Source organism: Crinia signifera, chromosome 1 (genome assembly GCF_055691185.1).
Source record: "Crinia signifera chromosome 1, ASM5569118v1, whole genome shotgun sequence".
NCBI lineage: Eukaryota > Metazoa > Chordata > Amphibia > Anura > Myobatrachidae > Crinia > Crinia signifera.
In genome coordinates, this window is record NC_139217.1 from 437,677,154 (window position 1) to 437,695,862 (window position 18,709).

At 43.4% G+C, this 18,709-nt stretch overlaps 1 protein-coding gene across 7 annotated transcripts in view; it reads left to right on the plus strand.

The window, feature by feature from the left end:
- PDE4D (phosphodiesterase 4D) overlaps window positions 1–18,709 on the plus strand; it is a 925,196-nt gene that overhangs the window by 837,224 nt on the left and 69,263 nt on the right. For all 7 annotated transcript variants that reach the window (XM_083153306.1, XM_083153323.1, XM_083153297.1 and 4 more), the window contains one exon: window positions 10,802–10,914. In XM_083153306.1, coding sequence (XP_083009432.1) covers window positions 10,802–10,914 — 113 coding nt within the window. The remainder of the gene's footprint in view (window positions 1–10,801; window positions 10,915–18,709) is intronic.

The following is an 18,709-nucleotide window of genomic DNA, read 5'->3' on the forward strand; positions in this document are numbered from 1 at the left end:
ATTTTATATAGTGTTCTGCGTCCCCTCACGGGGCTTGCTGCGCTCGCCACGCTTCGGGCTCGGTGGCTCACTGCGCTCGCCACACTATATAAAATCAACTCCATGCGTAGTTGGATAGTGTGGGTATGAAATCACCCATGGGTGACTATACAATTAAAAATTGGGTCTTTACAAGGAAAAATCGCATTGCATGAATTGTATGCCACTATATTGCATGCGATGCAATACAATAAAAAAAATCGGGCGCCCAGATATTACACAAGTACCAAATTCCCAATCCACCTATGACACTAGGGAAGGGCATTGTAGTGAAATTAGCATAAAGTCACAGACACAATTGCAGTAAAAGACACAAGGACTGCTGCAACTCTGTCCAACTCAGACCCAGGCCCTATGAGGAGAGATCCCGCCCATTCAACAGACCCAATCCCTCAACAGTCCCGCCTCCATGAGGGCTGCATCCAGAAAGTTTACTTGTTGGTTTTCCATCCTAACCCTCCCCTGGCCCTGTATATAAATGGACCGCTTCCTCATAATGTTTTGTGGGCCTGTATATAAATGGACCGCATCCTCATAATGTTTTGTGGGCCCTGTATATAAATGGACCACTTCCTCCTAATGTTTTGTGGGCCTGTATATAAATGGGCCACTTCCTCATAATGTTTTGTGGGCCTGTATATAAATGGGCCGCTTCCTCCTAATGTTTTGTGGGCCTGTATATAAATGGACCGCATCCTCATAATGTTTTTTGGGCCTGTATATAAATGGGCCGCTTCCTCCTAATGTTTTGTGGGCCTGTATATAAATGGGCCACTTCCGCCTAATGTTTTGTGGGCCTGTATATAATTGGGCCACTTCCTCATAATGTTTTGTGGCCCTGTATATAAATGGACCGCTTCCTCCTAATGTTTTGTGGCCCTGTATATAAATGGGCCGCTTCCTCATAATGTTTTGTGGCCCTGTATATAAATGGGCCGCTTCCTCATAATGTTTTGTGGCCCTGTATATAAATGGGCCGCTTCCTCATAATGTTTTGTGGGCCTGTATATAAATGGGCCGCTACCTCATAATGGGCCTTATTTTGGTTCATTCTTTCTGACAAAATCCTTCTTAGATGGACAAAACCACGTGCACTGCAGGGGGGGCAGATGTAAAATGTGCAGAGAGAATTAGATTTGCGTGAGTTATTTTGTTTCTGTGCAGGGTAAATACTGGCTGCTTTATTTTTACACTGCAATATAGATCTCACTTTGAAGTAAAACCCCACCCAAATCTAATTCTCTCTGCACATGTTACATCTGCCCAACCTGCAGTGCACATGGTTTTGCCCATCTAAGAAGGATTTTGTCAGAAAGAATGAACCAAATTAAGGCCCAATGTTTTGTGGGCCTGTATATAAATGTGCCGCTTCCTCCTAATGTTTTGTGGCCCTGTATATAAATGGACCGCTTCCTCATAATGTTTTGTGGGCCTGTATATAAATGTTCCGCTTCCTCCTAATGTTTTGTGGCCCTGTATATAAATGGGCCGCTTCTGCCTAATGTTTTGTGGGTAGAGTTTCCAGAGGTGCCCCAGTTCCTGTACAGTTGTGTAGTGTGCTGTGTAATTGCATGTTTCATCATTTTATCTAGCGCCGCTGTTGAGTGAAATTACACGTGTGGTACTTTCTTTGGCTGTATATTGTTGTTGTTATGTTGTCATGAGCAGAGATTATATTATTCACCTATTCAGACAAGAATGTAACCTGGGAGTATGTATCGTCTCGCCTATGAAACACTATGAGTTCATAAACCTCATGACATCACTAACATATGTTTTAGTTTAGGTTCAATGAATAATAATTGCAAACTGGGTGTCAAAAACGTGACTGACAATACATATCCACCATTCCTGTTACTTATATACTGTATGCAGCATTTAGTTTCGAATGAAGGGATTTAAATTCTATTCTTTTCTTTTACATTCTTAGAAGTTGAATAATTCCACTTGCCACATCCCATTGAAGGAATGTGTTACACTGTAAGACAATACTGACTATGACGGTGTCCCTTTCTGGATATCACCAGCAGATACTTGTAAGCTTTAAGGGCCAAGTTATTCCTTTCACCAGACAATGACCCTTATTCAGATCTGATCCAGTACAAATTTGTTCTCAAAATGGGCAAAACCATATGCACTGCAAGTGGGGCAGATGTAACATGTGCAGAGAGAGTTAGATTTGTGTGAGTTATTTTGTTTCTGTGCAGGGAAAATACTGGCTGCATTATTTTTACACTGCAATTTAGATTTCAACTTCAACACACCCCTCCCAAATTTAACTCTCTCTGCACATGTTACATCTGCCCCACCTGCAGTGCGCATGGTTTTGCCCAAATTTGTACTGCGATCAGATCTGAATAAGGGCCAATGTACAATGCGTCAAAACAGAACATTGTCACATCTGTCTGGTTCAATTTATTGCACCCCCCCTCCAAGTTGTCTTTGGTACCTCCCACTCCAGAATTACTCATGGGAACCGACTCCTCCTACTACTTCATGTTGTCATTATATGTTCCCAATATTTTACCAACCTCCCGCTAAACCCTTCAGAGGAAAGATTACATAGATCTCTTGAAATACTTGCTGTTGCTCGGAATGTTCCTTCTATAAAGTGTATTATACCCATCCCTGTGCAGCTGTGTCTTCCAGACATTCTGCCCATCAGCTGTAGTACACAGCTTGTGAGCCAAATTCCATTTCCTCCTTGCTTTGTGCGACACGGGGTGTAGATGGCACCTTGTCTGCATACTGTAGGTCTTAAGGTATAGCATAATGTGACCCATTGCACCTAATCAATTTTTATTAGTCTCACTCTAGATGCTGCTAAAACATAATATTTGGTTGCCATGGGTTACAGAATATCACTGCTCTTTGCACCATGCTATTGTATGAGTTTTATACACTGTATAATAATGACATTTTTAGCAATAGTATCCTGAACGGTTCTGACCCTCATTAGGATTTACTTTATCAATACAGATATTTCTGTTAGACCCCAGGCATATATCTGTTTATGCCAACCAATAGCAAGCCTTGTACTGTGTTCTGTGCTCCAATCTAGGCAGTGAGGCTTCGGCTGATGAGCAGTTTAGACTCTCACTGTGTGTGAAAGGGTCAACTCACACTGCAATTCCCAAGACTTGGGGGGAAAGTCAATCCAGGGTAACGACTGTTGGGCTGGCCCGACAGCCGTGACCCTGTTACATTCTCGGCTGGCTCGATGTGAAATTGGCAGGTGGGATTCAATGTCCCGCCATGCCGAACGCCAAAAAGGGCTGCGGCCGAACGCTAGACAATCCACGGACGTTCTCGGCAGAGCGGGCCCAACTGCTTCTAAAGTTGGGTCCGTTCTGCCGAGATCCCTGTTCAATGCTGTCGGAAAAGACAGCATTGAATAGGGCCCCGCCGTGGGTGGGAGATTGAATACCCCTCTTCGGCCCTTCGTCAACATCTTTAGTCCAGGACACTGGGTTCAATGGTAATGTCTTTCAACCAAATTGGTCAAAAAAATTGAACAGTGTGTATGCACCCTTAGGGTGCATACACACTGTAAAAAATGTTTGACCAATTTGGTTGAAAGACATTTCCATTAAACCCAGTGTCCTGGACTAAAGATGTTGACTAAAGATATTGACGACAGACGAAAGAAGAAAGATCTAGCTACAGTTTATAGGCTCTTTTTGAAAGATATTCAAATTGAGCTGCATGCACAGTTGACGAACAATCTTGATGAACAACTGGCGGGTATGCGAATCATCATTCATCGTTTGTTTGTTGACAATATCTTTTGTCAACATCTTTCGTCCAGGACACTGGGTTCAATGGAAATGTCTTTCAACCAAATTGGTCAAAAAAATTGTACAGTGTGTATGCACCTTAAGTTAGGTTTCGTATATTATGCAAATCTTTTCTATTTTTCATCCTGAGGTCATTGTGGGATTATTGCCGGGACATGTCTCTATGATATTTAGGAGGTGATGACAGCTATTTGTACCGCTTGACATAGTCACTATATGACTTACAAAATTAAACTTAGCATCTCTAGAACATGTTTAATACTCTGTAATGATCCATGCTGATATGGTGCGCTCTCTCACTCTCTCTCCCTCTCTCTCTCTCTCTCTCTCTCTCGCAGTGTAGGTGCCATATTTCCTGAAATAACTTGATTCTATTAAATATTACGATGGAGTAATATTTCAATGACAATGTTTTTTCACCTATTAGGCCCCAATTCATTAAGACTCCAGGCCAGCTAAGTGATACAGGGATTCAGCTGAGTGACTCCTCGTAATGCTTTACCACTCTTCACGTGCATGACCCAGTTCACACATTCACAGTGGGCTTGGATTTTGCACCCTACAACTCTGCAATGAGACACATAAAAGCCAGACAGTCCCCAGCGATACTTTCCCAGGGTACAGGGACCAGGCAATTTTTTCCTGCCCACTACCTGTCTGCTCAGATAAGCAGCACTCTTGGGGGCCAAGGAGGATGGCACTGCCCAAGTTGCCCTCTGTAGGCAACCCATTTATACCCAATTTACCTTTTTTTTGTTGTAGCTGCTCTGGTTATTCGTAAGAAACATTGCAAAAAAATTTTTTGTTAGTTTTTCAATCTTCATTTTTTTTCATTCAATATATATATAAAGTAGGTGTTAGCGAGTTTGTTTTTACTTGGATCTCAAAATAGGATCTTATTGGCTGTCCAAAACATGTGACAGCCGATAACCAATAGGAAAACAAATCTGAAATTGCAATAATGTGGCAAAAAGAACCAAGTAAATCTCAGTAAAAACCAAATTTGCTCACCCCTAACATAAAGCACATATATATTATTAAAATACTCTTATGGAGAAGAGCGTTCTAAAACAAAAACCAAGAACCCATATCTTACAGCTCCATTGCAGTCCTTGACTTTCAGGACTGCCAATTGCCAATGTTTGTTAGACTGGCCATATACCAGTGTCAAACACAGGATAGAAGTGGAGGGGGGGGGGGGTCCAAATGCATTCCACAATCATTGGAGCAGGAGTCTGGGGTAGTGATAGACAAACCTGACCCTGGACATATTTGTATAAGTTGGTCTTTTTAAACACTGAATATGTAGATTATCAAACATGTTTAATATAAATAAAATAAGTGCTCAGGAAAAGGTTGAACATCTAAAGCACAATGGAATATGTTGCACTATATAAGAAACTGTAAATAAATAAACATCTCATACTACATAAATACACAAACATAGTAGAACCTGTAGTAGACAGTACTGCTCTTTCAAAGTTCTCCCACCTCATGGTAAGGAGCCTACATCTTCTTCTTGACAGATACTCTCTGGTCCAGTGCCTTAATTGAAGGTTCAGATCCACGCACAGGTAGAAGAAGTTGCTACCCCTGGGCATGTGCAGTAGCTCTGCTCTATCCCGTAAGCTTTATGTTGTGGTGGCAGCTCCAGGATTCATATTATATATTGTTGCAATTGTCATAATTTGAGCTAATAGGAGCTGGGATTCTGGGTAACCAGAACACCCCCCCCCCCCCTGCATTTGCCTATGATATACTGCAGGATATAGATGCTGTCTATGGCCAGCTTTAGTTTATAAAGACAATCAAGCAAAACATCTCAAATCCATTACTGTCTATACAATATTTCAGTGGTTCCCAAACTGTGTTCCGTGGCACACTAGGTGCCCTGTGACACTTGCAGTGGTATATTGGGTTGAGAGTCCAGGACCAATTCAAATGATTTAAGGTCAATGTAATAAGCAAAACCAATGCTGGCCGCTGCCAATCATAAAATATTTGGAAAGAAAGGAAGTGAATCTTGTCCTTCACCACATAATTAAACCTAAAGGTGCCCATACAATAGTGCGTTTCAGGCCTTTTTTTACGCGGTTTTAGATGCGTCAGGCTGATAAAATTCAGATCTGTGTGCCGTAAGTCATATCCACAGATTGTGACTGCGGCAATATAGATTAATCGTAATCACGTTCAAATCGGTGCCCATTTTTCCTACCTGCGATGTATTTCCTCCCAAGATACATCTGAAGTTGTCACTTGACTATTCAGCCCATTTGGTGAATGTAAAAGGAATCTTAAGATAAACATCGTGAGTATAATGTGTGTGCTGTAGATATACAGTGCATCTTATGTAAACTGTCCGATAAGATATACCTTTAAGATATACAGCATCATGAGAAAAACTGACAGGAAGTTCAAGGGAAAGCACACGCGACATCAACTACAGATGGCAATCGTTACAATTTACTCCATATACTTTTTCTAAATTTCTCAGTAAGAAACAATTGGCCTAGTGGTGTCGTGAAAACAATTCTGATACTCTGGGGTGCCGGGATTCAGAAAAGTTTGGGAACCACAGCAATATTCATTCCTTTAAGTCTGTGGTTCTCAAACTGTGTTCCTAGGCACCCTGGGGTGCCTCCGGACACTTGCAGGGGTGCCTTGGATTGGTGGTCTAGCACAAATTTATAATTGTTATGGGCAAAGCATAAAATATGTGGGCAAATAAAAGCCAATCTGGTTCCTCACTTGATCCTAAAGATGACATATAAACACAATTTACTTCATTTAATATTTTTTTATAAATTCATCAACAAGAGACTTTTGCCCTGAAAATGTTCTGATACTCTAGGGGGCGCCGTGGTTCAAAAAGGTTTGGGAATCACTAGCTTATACTGCTTTCACAGCGCAAAATGCCGGTTCGCACCAGGACTTTGAAACGGTTCAGTCCCGGCGCGACCCTGCATTTTGGGATATTCACATCCCCTCAGCACACCGGCATTATTGCCGGTTCGCTGACGTCATCCATCATCCAATATTTTTATTTATGCTAACATTCATACTTAATATACTATTCCCTCTATGACTTAGGGGGTATTTATCAACGCATGGAGAGAAATAAAGCACAAACCAATCAGCTCATGTCATTTTTCAAACCCAGCCTGTCAGAGTTAAAATCTGATTGGTTAGTTCTTTATATCTCTACACTTTATCCCTCCCTTTGATAAGTAACCCCCACCTAATAGAATTTTAGGTATAACACATACTTTTACGAAATAATCTTTACTTGCTATGTGTTTCAAGAATACACGTGTCCCTGTACGCTGATGGGAGGCCATACATGGCATTGGAACTATGTGCAGCCTATAAGAGATCCGCCTTTTGGTTGCAGCTGGTAAATACTGATATACAGAAGCAAATCCTTGAAAATAAATAATATGTATAGTTAATCTCCGGGAACAATATGGCTCAGATGGAAAGGGCATTGCCGTATTGTAAACACAGAATAAGTGGAGTTGTACCCTGTAACCTAGTGTACAGTTTCTTCTCCCAGACTGAGTCATAGGCAGGAAAATCTCCATATAATTGTTATGGAAATCACAGCCGCACAGTGTGTTCATTGCGTATTAATGTCATTTTTTACTCACAAATGTTGTGAAAAAAAAAGATGTGTGCGAGCGTACACCCGAGTAGTATTATGCTTTGTAAAAGGGCAATTGCAGTTCCTGTACGGCCTACTAGTCAAATAAAGTCTGATTGGGAGATTGCTACTATGTGCTGCATGACACTACCCCCTCTATACACCTACAGTTGGTACAGGGACATCCTCCTGATAACTGCGGGGACATTTAGGAACCGGAACCATATCCGCCTACTAAGGTCCTATTTCATCTTCACTACTTTAAAGGCCCCCTACCTTTATTTGGCCCGATTTCCCCTATTCCTGGCGGAACGGGCCGAGAAATCGGGCCAAATCGGGTGAGTGTGATGCCCCCCCCATCCCGCAAAAGGACCTGAGTTGGAAGTTGGACTGGCATTCAGGTCCAACCTCGGACCTCCCTCCTGGTGGCGGGGAACAGGGGATGCATGCGATCCATCACAAGTTCAAGAACCGCCTGTGATGGATCGCATCATCACAGGGGGGGGGGGGGTCATCATTCTAGAATAAATAGCTTTTAAGGTGTCTATTGCTTTATTGTGATGAACTTAAACACCAATTTAAACTAAATTATCAACTAAAAATAATGGCACGGACAACCACTGCATAAGTTAAAAGGTCACTGAATATTAATTAAGATGGAGTGACCCTGTTGGTATGTGATGCATGAAAGGCGCTGTAAATAACTAAAGTAACAAAAATGGCGGCGACTGAAACGCCCACTGTGATGTAAAATGGGGGCGACTTAAACACCCCATCAGGCATAACCTACGATGAGAAAGCCCCTCACTCTTTACTTTTGCATGGTGTGGACATCTAGGATAGAGATATCCACAAGGGCAGAACTCACCAGCTGTCCTTAGAAAGAGCAGGTGCCCCCCAACGACCACTTATGCCCCATGTCCTTGTCAAACAGTACCTTCCCGCCAAAGTGACTAATGGAATAATGCATCCAAGAATTAATGCCAAATTGGAATTGAACTGAGACAAAGAAAAGTAAGGAGGGTTGGTGGGCTTCCGATGAAACAAAAGGAAGTGGTCATATTTAAATTAGGTTTAGATACCCAAAGCTAACCACCCCCCCCCCCCCCACATACACACACACACCTAGCTTCTGATAAGCTAACCTAAACTGGGAGGCCAACCCCCTATCACAAGTTGATCTGCCTAGTTATAGCTATAAAACTGACATCACAAAAATTCTCAGACTCTTATATCGCTGCATCATGCCTAGTCAGCCCTTATTCAAATCACCCTCTCCCCTCATGTGCTTTTCCTCTTAGAATGTATAAGTATGTGTGTGTATATGTGCGTGTAATATATATATATATAAATATATATATATATATATATACATATACATACACACACACACACACACACACACACAACACACAGTGCCTTATTGGCAGCAGCCTAGGGCGCAAGGACATGGGAGGGGGGCCTTGCAGGTGACAGCTGAGGAATAAGATTTAGGCCTAATTTATTCAACGCTTGTTAGCTATAACCCATCCCGATTAACTGTTGGGGGGGGGGTACATTCCTTCAGGTGACTGTCAGATGGCTGTGCCATTGTGCTACAATGCCAGCTGGGCAGCCTAAAGCCAAAGTCTCCTTCACATGCCACAAGCATCAGATCCTACATGCCAGTTGTATATCCCTCCTTACATGCACATGGGCAGTATGACTGAATAACCATACACATGTCTTTACGACGATTTCCATCCGCTTCTCTTCCATCATGCCCCCTTCTTGGTGCTCGGCAGGCAGGACATTGAATCCCGCCTGCCAAATCAGTGTCGAGCCGGCCGAGAACGGGACAGGGTCACGGCTGTCTGGCTATCCCGACAGTCGTGACCCTGCATTGAAACCCCCCCCATAGTCTCTGCCTTCCAAATAATTATTGCAATGTCCTGTCCTCTGCAATTTTTGTTTATTTACCATGCACCTGTCCTAATGTTCCATGTACCGTAAGTTTTGTCTGTGCTCATCAGGCGCTGCAGAACGCTTGTGGCGCCGTACAAATAAACAATAACGATAATATTTATAATAGCAATGTGAGATATGCAACAGGTAGATCTGAAGCTGCTGTAGAACTACAAGTCCAAGCTAGACATCTAGGGCTGTGTACACGCCATGTAGACACAGATGATAGAACTTGCTGAGATAGTCACCGAATGAATTCAATACATGTATTACCCTGTCTTTTGTGTATATGCAGAACTGTATCTATGGAATCAGTGGTTTAGGACACGCACACAGCAATGAGGCTCCTGCATCACTGCACTCTATCCTCTTACACTTTGTTATATCTTTCTGGCAGAAAATCCCTGTTGTAATTCAGTATATTGTTAATACAGTCATTCCTCTTCTTCTTATTAATAATAATAATAATGTTTTTTTCTGCTGTTGTTTAAAACATGTAATACACTGCAGCATACACTGGCTTGGACACACTGTAGTACTCAGAGAAATGTGTGTTTTATTTTGTGTATATTGTATACGTACTGTTGTGCATCCCAAGCAGAGGTCTAGCCAAGCAACAGGGAACAGTAGCTTGCAGTGGTAATGACAGGCTCTCTGCAGTGTGTGCTGGGGATCCAGCTGTCTGCTCCATGCCAGGATTTCCTTCCCTCCCCCATACTCAGTGCAGCTTTTGGTTTTGGTTCAAAGGAAGCGGCAGGCTCCCTTAGCTGGATGAGAATGAGGATGTCACATTGGAGCCTGGATACTGAGCAGCAGCAGCAGCAGCAGGACTAGACCAGGACTCCCCTCCTTACTCTCCCCAATCCATGTGCAGCTATGGATAGCATTGTGCTCCAAGACATTGCAGAGGAGGGACCAGGAGACATGCCCATCACTACTGCCAGCTGATTCATGTTGCATTAAACAGCTCCAGTACTGCAGGCAGGAGAAGGGAGGACAGGAATCCTCTCACAGACATTTGCACCTTGGCTTTTTATGACTCCCCAGCTTGGGAGATAGGAGCCCTTATCCTGGAGAATTACCCCTGTGACAGACACAGGGTGCATTCCTTTTATGGCTAATGGGATTTCTTAGCACAGGCTAGAGGAGCAGGGACTGTCACCCGCAGCCCTACACTGGTGGATTTACAGGGCACTTGTCAGTCAGTGGCTGGGACTTTTTTCTCTCCAGAGTGTTTTTTGTAACATTATGAAGGATCCCTCATGTATGAACACTGGTCATGCGAGCATGGCAGTGTATGGCAGAATGGACCATCTGGAATTTGATGTTACCCCAGTGAAACGTTTGAAAACTCAGTATCCTTTCCCCTATCTCTTCGCAGAGGAGGCCTACCAAAAACTGGCCAGCGAGACCCTGGAGGAGCTGGACTGGTGCTTGGACCAGCTAGAGACCTTACAAACCAGGCACTCTGTCAGTGAGATGGCCTCAAATAAGGTAAGACCACCTACCTGCCCTGCAGATAATATTGGGTGGGGGGGCTCTCATGTTTTCTTGCATTGTGAAAAGTGAGTTCTCTGGTGTGGCGGTAGTGCAAGGGTTAATAATGCTGTGCAACGTGCAGGCAGTCAGCAATGGGACTGAGCTGTTTGCAGCCGTGCATTCCAGGCCGCCACTGTCTTGTGAAGGGTTAATGATCTCCTTGTAGTTTGCTAACAGAGGTTAAATGCTCATCATTGTGCAATGTGATTGGCGTGAGACCCCCGGGGGGGGGGCATTTTTCTGATGCCCGATGTGACACTAAAGTGCATTCTTCTTCTTTCCGACTTGACATTTGTGTGTGACACTTATTGTGCCCAGAGACGCTGGATTTCCTAGTGCATGCTTGCAGGGGTGTCTTACATTGTAATGTAAACAGTATGCACTTCTGAACACAGATGACACATTTCACCAGTGACTTAAACACGCCAGTGCATATGTACCACCGAATGTAGCGCCACTGATTATGATAATGTTGTGACGGTTGCTATGACTCATGCATCTGGTTCTAGGTGCCATCAAACCAGCATGATGTGTGAGCATCTTTAGCTAGAGCCTGCTCAGATTCTATGCAGGATGGGTGTCCAGCGGCATGGCGCAGTGGGTTACAGTGCTTTGCGCCACTGCTCTGGCCATTTGTGATGCTTTGCCGTTACCTAATCCGCATGCCGGTATATTAAAGTGTTTACAATCATTCCTTTGGATCTATGGGAAAAAATTGGTAAAAATAGGGTTCCGTGTTGCATTAATATCACCGTTATAATCCGAATAGTTAATAGAATAAACTATATCTGCCCTCTCTCATACCTGCAGCCGTACTCTCCCACTTTACTAAACTTGTGCAACATGCTATATACATTTAATAGATGTGTGTCATGTATGTACTACGGTTAATTAAGCACATTGTATTTACTGTATATTCGCCATCCCAGAACACTTCTACAACAATACAACTAACGCACGTTCTTTTTCCTGTTTATCCGAACGCTGGTGTTTGGCCTGGCAGACGAGAGGGGGCTTGTGGCGATAAAGGGGGTTAATGAATGCCAGTCCTGTTCCAGGCTCCAGCACTGCGATAATGCCCTTACATATTTATGCTCCCACTAGTTTATATTCAGGGACAGTAAAGTCACCTGCAGAAGATGTATAACGCAGGTTCGTAGGTGCAGCAGATACTGTAACATGCCAACGGAACACACATAGCATCAGGCTTGTCAGATGGACAATGACGCTGTAATGTCAGTTGGGCCATAAGTAAATGACTTATTTCAAAATCGCATCTTCGTAATAGTTTTTTTTAAAGATTTCTTCTGGCACGTTGTTGTCGGCTGGATGCATCCTCATTTGCATATCGTGGCAATTTGTTGTCATTTGGTTTGTTGTCATTAGTAAACCTTTAATGTGGAAGCAGAGAACACTGATTCCTTAGTCCAGGTCTGAGCTGATTACGGTTCATCTCTCATTATAGCATTTAAGCCAAAAGCCTTCCATATGCTTTATGTAATGGCTGTAGCAACATTCAGCGAAGGCTTCAGAAGAATATATGGATTTAATGCATGTGTTAGTTGTGAATCTCCGAACACTACTGTGCGTCACACTTGTGTATGCGTTCTAGGCATGCATTGGAGCTGCACTTGTGTTCTCAGTGTACAGAAAGCTATAGGCTGTGTACATAAAAGTATATTTATTATATATATTTTATAGAAATATATATATGCTATATAAAATGTATTACAGTTCTATTTGTTTCTATAATATGTTCATGGGGGCAAAATGTGTTTTTGCCAAACTGGTTTAAATGTTATATATTACATATTTTATTGCATTTTATTTGTTTTTTTGGCTAAAATAACGCTACGTGGCCATAGCAAGCCCTGTATTTGTCCATTTGCAGGTATTGGCATTGTCTATGTACTCAGTGTGCATTTATAAAGGATAAATCAACATTTGTGCAGATGTTCTGAGAACGTGTCCTGTGTCCTGTACCTGTGACATGTCCTGTACCTGCTGAGATGTTCGGTCACCTCAATGTTCTTGGACGCGGGAGCTTCGTGTGTTGAGAGACGGGAGCTCCCGTGTTAATTCTAATGTGAAGGTCACTTGCTGTGAAACCACACCCACTGTTACATCAGTACATTGATATTACAGTCACACACTTAAGTGAGCGTCCATTTTCCTTTTTCAAGGCCATACATACATGTGGTCACAGATCTTTATCATTTCAGATTTCTTCATTGTTGCTGTGACATTAAATGCAGATAAGTGTCTTGGTCTTCAGTCATTGCTCATTTCAGAGGAGTGTGCGTCATAACACATTGCACCTTATTCAGGACAATTCGCAGCCGGCGTTCCTTCGCATGGGGACCGATGTTTTTACGTATGCGCAGCCACATTTCTGCGCATGTGCATACGCCGGGTGCATGCGGCCATGGCGGACAGACTGGACCCCGGGTGCACGCACCCAAAGCTGCGGCGGACAGTCCCGCCAATGGGAACGCCAAGCGTTTCATGGGCGTTCCCATGTAAACGCTGGGCGTTCCCATGGTAATCGGGCCGTGATGTGGGTGCCGGGCAACTGACATCAACGGATGTCAGCTGCCCACCCACTTCCTCCTGAGGGTGCACGCAAATCTAAGTGACCTCAGAAGCACTTAGATATGCGCGCATGTTCCACATCATTCGATGGACGGCGACCATCGAATGATGTGGGTGTTCGTCCACAGGCTACGAATGGATGTTTTTGTTCAACATCCATTCGCAGGCCCTGCGTGCGAACACGCGCTGAGAGGGGGGGTTGGGCGGGCGTACCACCATTTGCAGGGCGGGTTCTGGTTGACTCGCAAGGGTGCAAATTTGCATCCAAGCGAATCCACCAGAATAACCCCCATTGGCTTATTGATTAGGCAACTGCCTAGACCCCTGTGATCAGGAGGGCCTGAATTACACTATACCATTTTTTCAGCTTTTTTAAAAACAGAGGATGTTTGACAGACCTAGAGTGTTCCATGTGTCCCAATTGGGTCTTATTCAAGCTTACCTGTGTCTTACCTATGTTATTACCGTATCTTGCCACCCATATTTCTCACTTCAGTTAAAAAAAAATAATAGAATCTCATTTTAAACAAGTTATTGATTTGGATGAATATCTTATGGCTGGTGCATTAATATTTACATGGCTGCAATTAATAAATTCATTGGTAAATTAATATGCGGTCATAGTGAAAGTATATGATGTTTATTCCATATTTTGTCCATTTATCATTTTGCCTAGGACATGTCATCTCTTGTGCATTCATAAAAAACATTTTTGGAGATGTCTTTTTCAGAAGTGGAAGTTCCAAAATATGTTCTGTTTAAAACATTAGGGCCTAATTCAGAGATGACCGCAAAGCACCTTTATTCTCAAATGGACAAAACCATGTGCACTGCAGGTGGGGCAGATGTAACATGTGCAGAGAGAGTTATATTTGGGGGAGTTATTTTGTTTCTGTGCAGGGTAAATAATGGCTGCTTTATTCTTGCACTGCAATTTATATTTCAGTTTGAACACACCCCACCCAAATCTAAAGGCCCCTATTGCGTCTTTTCCCCTCGGAGAAGTCGTATCCAATCCCCTTTGAGTTGACCGGGACCTTTCCAGGTGACAGGATCGCAAGGGATATTTCTGCATGCAATGCATCGCATAAGATCACCGCTCCCTACCTCCCGGGTGGGGGTGCAGCATGTATGATCACCGGCTCCGATCTGATATGCACAGGGCCGCGCATCAAATCAGATGTCACACACATGCTATTTGAGCCGATTTAACACACACACGGAGCCGGGCTCCCTCTTGCTGGCGAATCGCCAAACTATCACCGCTGGTGATCCGCCAGCAGCGAGGCGCTCCATCTGACTGAGACGCGCGTGCGTCTCACAGTCGGGGCGACGGGAACCGGTCCGTCTCCGCTTCAGGGAGACGGACAGGGTTAGGGGGGGGGGGTGCGGTGAGGCGGTGGGGACCCCGGGTGACCGCCGATAAGCCGGCGGGGACCCGGGGGATGTGCAGGGACCCGGGAGAAGCGCCGTCGGAAGGGGACGCACCCGCACGGCCCCTTTCGCAGATACAGATTACAGCTGTGGCAGGTGGCGGGGGATGGCGGCTCGCGATTCTGCCGCCATCCCCTACAAAGACCAGCCCGGCTCCATCTGTAGTTTCCACAAATCACTTAGTGATCCCTGCACATTCGCCCTACCTGCAGTGCAATATGGTTGTGTCCATTTGAGAGTAAAGGTACTTCGTGATCAGTTCTGACAAAATATGGAATATTCATCCTATCATTTTACTATGACTTTGAATTAGGCCCATGATTTCCCAAACTCACGCTAAGGCTGGGTTTACTCCCTGCTGATATAAGCGCGGTATGTAGACAAAGCAGAATGACATATTAGGCAGTGTGTGTGCCCAATTGTATGCTCCCACGGGTTGCATATGATATCTTCTGGTTGCCCATGCTGCAAGGTAAAGCATGTGCCCAATGCACTTTAATGAAGGATAGACGAGAGACCATTCCGTCATTCATTCACATAGTATAATCACACTGACCAAAGTACAAATGAAGCCATCCATGCTTAAGCAGAGATATCCTTAAACATGGAAAGTTGGGTGGCTTGAGGGCAGATATTTGGAACCACTGCCTTCAAGATATAAGACAGATCTCAATCCAAGGATTCAGTTTCATTACACACTTTGGCAGATAAAAAAATGCCCACCCCCTTGCCCCTCATAAATCAAGGAACACCTCTGTATAATGCCACCGCCCTCCCCCCCCCCCCAACACCAGTTTTATCCCATTTAAATAATTTCAGCCAACAAAACAAAATCTGAGAATAGATTGTCACTGCAAACATAGGTGCACTCATGTGTGCAATCCCTGCCCCCAACTGTTCCCATTGGACAGTGAAAATGTTTTCACCTTTAACGCTTTGAGTGCCAAGTGAATTTGTCAAAATAGGTGTGAAAATTGTCAAGCAAACATTTTTATTCCTCATAATGACCTGTATTGTTTACTTTACATAGGAAATATTTTTTTTTACACATTTTTTATTTGAATTTATATAACAAATGTGAGCGACGCTGGCATTTTTATCGGATATTTTGCCCATCTCTCACAGATATGTTGGCACTTAAAGGGTTAAAGACCAACCATCTTGGCCTGCAGTTTCCCCCAGTCCTACATATATGTTTGCATGGAACCTATGATATAAATAATTCAACTAGAGCACAGGTTCTCAAAGTCGGTCCTCAGGACCCCACACATTGCATGTTTTGCAAGTGAAATAATTAGCTCCACCTGTGGATCCTTTCAAATGTGTCGGTCAGTAATGAGTGCACCTGTCGGGTGACCTGGAAAACGTGAACATTGTGGGGTCCTGAGGACTGAGTTTGAGAACCAGTGCACTAGAGCAGGGGTCCTCAAACTGTTTTGCTCTGGGACCCCATCAGACAATAAAAATAAGGCCAGGACCCCAGCAAGTTACTGCTAAAGGTCATCACATCACAGGTGTAGTCAGCAGACAGCACATACATGGCAGCATTGTGGAGGCACAGAGTGATGGGAGGAGTCTAATATACCATAACCCATCACATCACATGTGTAGTCAGCAGACAGCACATATATGGCAGCATTGTGGAGGCACAGAGTGATGGGAGGAGTCTAATATACCATAACCCATCACATCACATGTGTAGTCAGCAGACAGCACATATATGGCAGCATTGTGGAGGCACAGAGTGATGGGAGGAGTCTAATATACCATAACCCATCACATCACATGTGTAGTCAGCAGACAGCACATATATGGCAGCATTGTGGAGGCACAACATGATGGGAGGAGTCTAATATACCATAACCCATCACATCACATGTGTGGTCAGCAGACAGCACATATATGGCAGCATTGTGGAGGCACAACATGATGGGAGGAGTCTAATATACCATAACCCATCACATCACACGTGTAGTCAGCAGACGGCACATACATGGCAGCATTGTGGAGGCACAAAATGATGGGAGGGGTCTGAACAGACAATTCAACAGATTTTTCAGACTCCTTGGATCACTGACTGAGATTAGAAAAATCATCGGCCTGATGGTCAGCAACATGGAGTCACGACACCATTCTGAAAAGGTCGGGACCCTCTTCAGGGTCAGGATCCACAGTTTGAGAACCGCTGGACTAGAGTGTTAATATAGAAAATGAGGCCTCTTCATAATACCAACATAGGGGTTTATTTACTAAGATGGGAGTTCTATTTCAGATGGGATGATGCTATCGGCAACCAATCAGATTCTAGCTATTATCTTCTAGATAGAAGGTGCTAAATAAAGTAGATTCTGATTGGTTTCCCATAGCAGCATACCATCTGAAATAGCGCCTTGAGGGGCAGATTTATTAAGCTCTGTGAAGTGATAAAGTGTCTGTTTTTTATCACCGGCCAATCAGCTCCTAACTGTGAAGTTACAGGCTTGGTTTGAAAAATGACAGGTAGGAGCTGATTGGCCGGTGATAAAAAAACAGACACTTTATAATTTCACCAAGTTTAATAAATCCTGAGTCCTGTTGGAGAAAGTGCGCTACATAAGTAAATAAACCCCAGAATCACATAATTTTGTTTGTCTTGGAAAATTATAGACTCAAAATAAGTTTTAAATAACCTATCTACCAATAGCTACTTACATTGTAATTCTTTTTTTTCTAACCTATCCACTTGTGATCTAGGAAAACCACCTGGCAATGCCACTTTTGTTCCTTGTTTACAGATGACTGTACATTGTTTCAACAATGTTGCAGCAGTTGGCTCTCAAAGTAGCATCTGATTGTTTTAAATCTTGTTCTCAAATATACAGCCAGGCACTTACGGGCCCCTGAACAATAAAAGCTGAAATGCCAATGTCCCTTCAAATAAAACATGAGCATGATTGATACACGACGGTAAACTAGCTCAGCTACTGGTATTGGAAGGATGAATGAAGTGGGCATGGAGATATTGGAAGACTTAGTGTAAATGTATTGTGATAGACAGTGTGAGGCCTATGGTAGCAGAAAAGTGTCCGCAGATGCTGCAGTAGCCATATGCTGGGTATACATCAAGATCAAATACCTGTGAGACCAACATACACTTTATGTACCAGTCTGAAACAGCAGATATTGTGGCCATACACAATGAGATAGTTCACGCTATATGGGCAAATGGTATCTGGCTAACTCCCCTGTGTAGGGACAGGGGAAATGTTGGGCAGGCGTCAGCACATACACTGCCAGATGCAGCCACCCAGTGATTGGATGATCGCTGACGAGTCACGATCACATATTAGGAAATTAGTGGCCTGATCTGCCAATAATTGATGGATTTGGCATATAATTGCATAATGTATGTCTGGGGCAAAAGGGCAAAAGATAGCCTTCATGAATTATTATCGTCAGATTTGTTTGATTGTAGTTTGTAACACTTAAATAACTTTTGATATATTGTTGCATATAGGAGTGAATTCAATTACCCACTTCAAATTACCATGGGTGAACATGGGATGTAGCCTTGGGCTGTAATTTAACAGGTATATTCAATTTTATTCCCTAATTGAAATCCTTGTTAATGCCTGGTAGAGCACAGGGTTAATGGGCGTTAATGCACAGAATCTGTGAAAAGTTCATAAATCTGTGTGTTAGTGTGGTTGCGTCACCTTGTTAACCCCCGAGTTATCATGTAATA